General features: G+C 35.6%; 1 protein-coding gene across 2 annotated transcripts; it reads left to right on the top strand.

Annotated features, from left to right (window-relative positions):
• Window positions 1-915: 915 nt before the first annotated feature.
• LOC149578490 (NAD(P)-binding Rossmann-fold superfamily protein) lies at window positions 916-5,309 on the top strand. 2 transcript variants are annotated; one of them, XM_089829402.1, is made up of 6 exons: window positions 916-1,026; window positions 1,114-1,296; window positions 1,414-1,530; window positions 3,157-3,429; window positions 3,587-3,746; window positions 5,049-5,309. In XM_089829402.1, the coding sequence occupies exons 1-5, from the start codon at window positions 931-933 to the stop codon at window positions 3,743-3,745; spliced, it is 828 nt and encodes a 275-aa protein (XP_089685528.1). In that variant the 5' UTR covers window positions 916-930; the 3' UTR covers window position 3,746; window positions 5,049-5,309. The 2 variants fall into 2 exon arrangements, with proteins under 2 accessions (XP_089685528.1, XP_089685536.1); XM_089829410.1 differs by having other exon boundaries at window positions 4,814-5,309.
• The last annotated feature ends 241 nt before the right edge of the window (window positions 5,310-5,550 follow it).

Here is a 5,550-nt window from a genome sequence, read left to right as displayed (position 1 = left end):
AACATATAATACTGTGTAACACAGAATAACTGAACCACCACCAAAAATTACTAAAGAATGTTACATTTGCAGTAAGCTTGAAATAGGCTAGCTAACGCATGACTATCTTTCCCCAAAACGTGAGAAAAAAATGAATATTAAATCAAACACACATTTTATGGACGACCCCATCAAAGTAAAACTGTACGCTGATACTCATTATCACAATAAAATCCAGCGAATAAATGGAGAAATATATGTCACTGTGTTGGGCTCGTGGTATTTGAAAAAAACCATAACCCATTATCAATGACAAATGATTTTATTCGACTGCTTGGCAAACTTAGAACAATAGCATGCCGAGAAAGTCGAGTTGGGGTTTGGACGACATTGTTAGCAGAGGGCCACAAATGAAAGTTCAAAGACGGCTACACCTCAAACAAGACATCGAAAAACCCTCAAATGCATACCTGTATACAGAAACTCCAGATACGACAAAGATTTCTGAGCAGAGAAATGTCTGATAACAACTAAAATAGGGTTGAGCCAAAGAGCGGGAAATCAAATAGGTCAGGCGGACCTAAAAAAAAACTCAATTTTCATAAATTTGTAATTCATGCTTTCGCCAAATTGGAATTAAAATCAGAATTAAACCAATTCCACCTATTTTGGTGGAATATGAAATCCAGGGTTTGGGGGTTAAATGGGCACACAAAATTTCATTTTTTTGCAATTCCCATTCCGATTTGACGGACCCAAACAACGGATATATAGTTTTTTGGAATTCCAAATACCAATTCCATCCTAATTCCGGCAACCAAACGGGCCCTTGCATCTGTGGAGGAATTCGCGATATCACGATTGCCACATAAATCTTTGATATGGACCGCATGATTGGAGGGAGTGATAAAAGGGCAAGGCGAGCTGCACTGGAGTAGTGGGAAGTAAGCAATGGCAGCGGGGGTTTGTCTAACCAGATGTAGTTATCACCTCCCTCTTTACGGAGGCCTTGCGCGGAAGAGACACATGACATTCTGCTCTCTCAAGGTATGCCCTCCTGCAACATTTAACACTTTCAATTCCCTTTCTCCCCTACAAGACATGGCTTAATCGTACCCCTCTGTAAATCTTCAGGAGGAGGAGCAACAAGAGCAAGAGAAGAGTGAAAGGAAACCCGTATTTGTTGCGGGTGCCACTGGAAAGACAGGCAAGCGGATTGTAAACCAACTGTTAGAGAGAGGGTTTAAAGTGAGGGCTGGCGTTTTGGACGTTGAAAGGGCCACGTCTAGCCTTCCCGCTCACAACTCTCTTCAAATTGTATAAAAATTTATTAGCCCTTTGCTGCTACCTATTTTGGATATTTGATGCCCCAATGGGGGTTTCGATGGTCCGAACAATGTGCTGGTTTTTTAAGCTTTACCTCTCCGCGTGCAGGTGAAGGCAGATGTGACAGAGGGTGCGGCTAAGCTGAGTGACGCCATAGGTGATTCCGAAGCTGTTATCTGTGCTACAGGTTTCCGTCCCTCATTGGATTTTCTCGCGCCCTGGAAGGTTTTTTCCATGCCTATTTTATGAAGAATTCTTTTTAACATTGTATCCAGGCAATGCACATTTATTAGGTTTTCACAATCCAGTAATTGTACAGATGAACTTCCGGAAGAGATCTGTGAACCATGCTATAATTGGCCACATTTTATGATCCAGCGATAGAATGAGAGTTTCCCGAGGCTCACTTGTTCAAATTGTTTCTAGATGCTCTCAATTTGCCCCTCTAAGTGCAGTTTTACAAATCTAAGATACCTAGATGTTCAATTCGTTTCTAGCTTTCCTAGAACTTCAAATTGAGTAGGAAGGAACACTGTTCTTCGTCTGAGGCGGGGATTAACTTGTTTATCTTGAATCTTGATCCTTGAAGAACCCGAACAAATCCTTGTGTTTTGATAGTTATCATACGTGCTACTTAGGTTAAAGATCTTAGGTTTAGTATTTTAGAAAATTAGGAAGGAACTCCAGAATGGTGCCGACCCTGATCTGCTATAACCATCTATATATAATTTAGTATTATCTTTATTCATTTCCTCTGATTGGAACTCGTGTTCCCCAACCCGAACCTCCAAGCTTCAGATGACTGTCTTTAGACTAGTGCTAGTTTACCAAATTGGGTGATTTTGTGCCCATTTTCAGGAGTTAGTATCCATTTCAATGATCTATGTTGTCATTTTTTTTTTGTTTTTACCAATTTAACCTGTATCTCAGATTTTTATTTTTATTTTTTAAATAATATATTATTTATTATTTATTTTTATTTTTTAAATTTTTTTGTTTTTGATTCTGTAGGACTTTCTCTCAAAAGAAAATTAATTAATTATTTTTATGAAGTGGGAAAAAAATATTGAATAATTTAATTTGTAAGGAAGTTAGTTTTCCTATAATATGAATTTTTTTTTTCTAATATAAGAGTTTGGAATTTTATTTTTTTTAATATAAGGTTTCATAATTTTTTTTTTTGTTTTATTACAGAATAATTCAGTTTGTAAGGAAGTTAGTTCTCCTATAATATTGGTTTAAAACTTTTATGAGAAGAAAATTTGCTATAGAATAATTTAGAGTCAAGAATCCTTATTCTTTCAATTAGAATATTTTTATATTTTAGGTTTTCTGAAATGGAATGAAGTTCTTCCCACCTAATATTTCAGTGTCACATGCCTTTTCAATAATTTTTTTGATTTAACTATATAACTGTAGATTTAGTATTTCTTCTTGTTATAAAAAAATAAAAAAAATAATCTGATACTTGCTTTTGCATATTTTGTTACTTAATAATATTATTTTAGTTATTATTATTAAAACAATTAAACCCTTTCCTCATAAAACTCTTTATAATTCTCAACAGCACCCACTAAGAACATGCAACAACATTTCTTGTCAAATTTATCTTGGGTCCTAATATTAGTATCTTTTAGAATGGTATCATATACCACCATTTTTGAGTCTATATCTATATTTGTATGACATTGAATTGGTTTTGAAATTCTACATTTACGTTACTGTTTGGCCTGTCACATTTTGACAGTTCTAACATTAAATTAGGGACGAGCAAAAAAATAAATTCGTTTGAACATAAAGTTACAGTCACGCTATGTGATTTAGTGACTGAAGGCAATACAATGCGCGCAGGTTGATAACTTTGGCACAGTGAGTCTAGTAGATGCATGCCAGAAAGTTGGTGTGAATAGATTTATTTTGATCAGTTCCATCCTAGTGAATGGTGCAGCAACAGGACAGATATTAAATCCTGCATATATTGTGCTAAATATATTTGGCTTGACCCTCATAGCAAAGTTGCAAGCAGAGCAATACATTAGAAAGTCCGGAATTAACTATACCATCGTGAGGCCAGGAGGCCTGAGGGAGGACCCTCCAAGCGGAAACATAGTTATGGAACCCGAGGTAAACTTGCAGTTTGTGATAAACAAAAATTTCAATAGGAAGAAATCTGACAATTTTTTTCATGACATCTGACTAACTTGCAGTTTGTGATAAACAAAAATTTCAATAGGAAGAGATCTGACAATTTTTTTCATGACATCTGACTTGATCTTGGCAGGACAAGCTTTTTGAAGGCTCCATATCACGAGATCAGGTTGCTTTTGTTGCCATAGAATCTCTCTTATATGCAGAGGCGTCATACAAGGTTGTGGAAATTGTTTCCCGACCAGATGCTCCTAAGAAACCTCTACAAGAACTTTTTTCGCAAATCAAATAAGGTGGACTAAGTTTTGATGTCATAATAAAAAATTCATTGAAACTATTTTCCCTTACACCGTTCTTTTGATACCAGTCTTTGGTAAAGATTTCCATTTAATTTTATTTTTGTTGAAAAATAGTGTGTTATTCAGATCTCTATATCTTCCATTTAAGTTATTGTAAGGTGCTTTCTTTTACCTCGTGTTTTAAATGTTAGATGTTTATGTATTGTTGAAGTTTTTAGTTATTGTGATATTGTTATCAGAATTTAATTATGTAGTTTTTTGAGTCAAACTCATTGATCTATGTCTTATGAATAGTGGTTCATACAAATTCATCTTTCAAGAAAATGAGTTAGCACTCATTGTATTCAGGTGAAGTTCTGAGACTTCTGAGGAAGTCACCCATCCCGACACTACTACAGCTTGAGGGTGCTTAATAACTACAAAGTTTCCTCCATGGTTAAACCCTCCTTATTTGTAAAACTTTCAGCAAGTGGTATGAACCATTCACTAGAAAACCCCCCATGGCTCATGAGAATGTATGGAACACTTAGCACTCATTTCATCTAAGTGATGCTCATAGAGGTGAAGCATTGAGACTTCCCGGGAGGTCACCTATCACAATACTACTCCCAACTCGAGTGCGCTTAAACCCACTCTGTTTGCAATCCCATTTGCAAAACCTTCAGCCAGTGTTTATGCTCTCGAGCTAGAGTACTAGTGGGGTGGTGACCTCCCGGGAAGTCCCGATGTTTCCCGTGGGAACATCACATAGGTGCAATGAATGCTAAGTGTCCCATTAATTCTCACGAGAGATGAGTTTGTATGAACCACTATTCATAAAACATAGATCAATGAATTTGACTTAAAAACTATACAATTGAATCTTGATAATAATATCACAATTTAACTTGCTGTGGCAAATATTCCCTGCTTATCAATTTTATTTATTTCAGTAACACAGTTGAGCACATTTCCTCATGTTTTGCAAATAATTGCTTGAGGAATCCTGAAATTTTCAGTATCATTGAAACTTGGTTACCACTAATAGACAAATGCCTTTCCTCAATTATTCTGAATTGCAGTATGGCCAAGTTACACGAGGTTTTCAGAGTCTGTTGGATAATGTGGAGCTTTGGAATAGAGTCGTGTTTCCTATCACATTTTAGGATGAGAGAAAAATAATTATGGAATGGGGTGAAAAATGATCATGAAATGTGGTTCAGAATGTTATGAATATGCCTGTTTGTTTTCTAAAAGCTCGATGCTTCAAACAAAGATTTGACTTGCTCCCTCGTCTTGTGTATTCGGGTGCCATAGCTTTTAAAAAACAGGTTTGGAACTTTGGAGTACCGTTGCAGCAGGGAAAAAAGTTAAAACACTTCAGAGGATTGCAACTTTGCCAATAATGTTTCTAACCAGGTTAAACAGGAACGTAATAAATCCGTCGGAAACATAGGAAATGTATCAGTGAAAAACAATCTACCTTGTGACAAGAATGAAAGATATGTATACTGTATATTTCGATCTCTTTGGTGAGCATTAGAGAGACTAATACGATAATAGCAGTATAAAAGGAAATCTATTTTCTTGATTTCTATCATGGTTAGCAGCTATTATCCAAGGACACGAGCCTCCAGACTAAAATCTAACAGGGTTTCTAACAGATACAGGGTTGCGATCAGGGTTTTATAAAATATTTTATATTTTATTATTTTGGTGATGAATTGATGAATTATGGAAGGTAATCTAAAATATTCATAAAATATAGACTTATAAAAATATTGACATTAAGTTCATAAAAATGATTAACAATTAGTTT

Source organism: Cupressus sempervirens, chromosome 1 (assembly GCF_028749045.1).
Source record: "Cupressus sempervirens isolate cs-2001-9-10 chromosome 1, ASM2874904v1, whole genome shotgun sequence".
NCBI lineage: Eukaryota > Viridiplantae > Streptophyta > Pinopsida > Cupressales > Cupressaceae > Cupressus > Cupressus sempervirens.
Note: the sequence above shows the minus strand (reverse complement) of the source record. Positions and strands in the feature narration are given on the sequence as shown.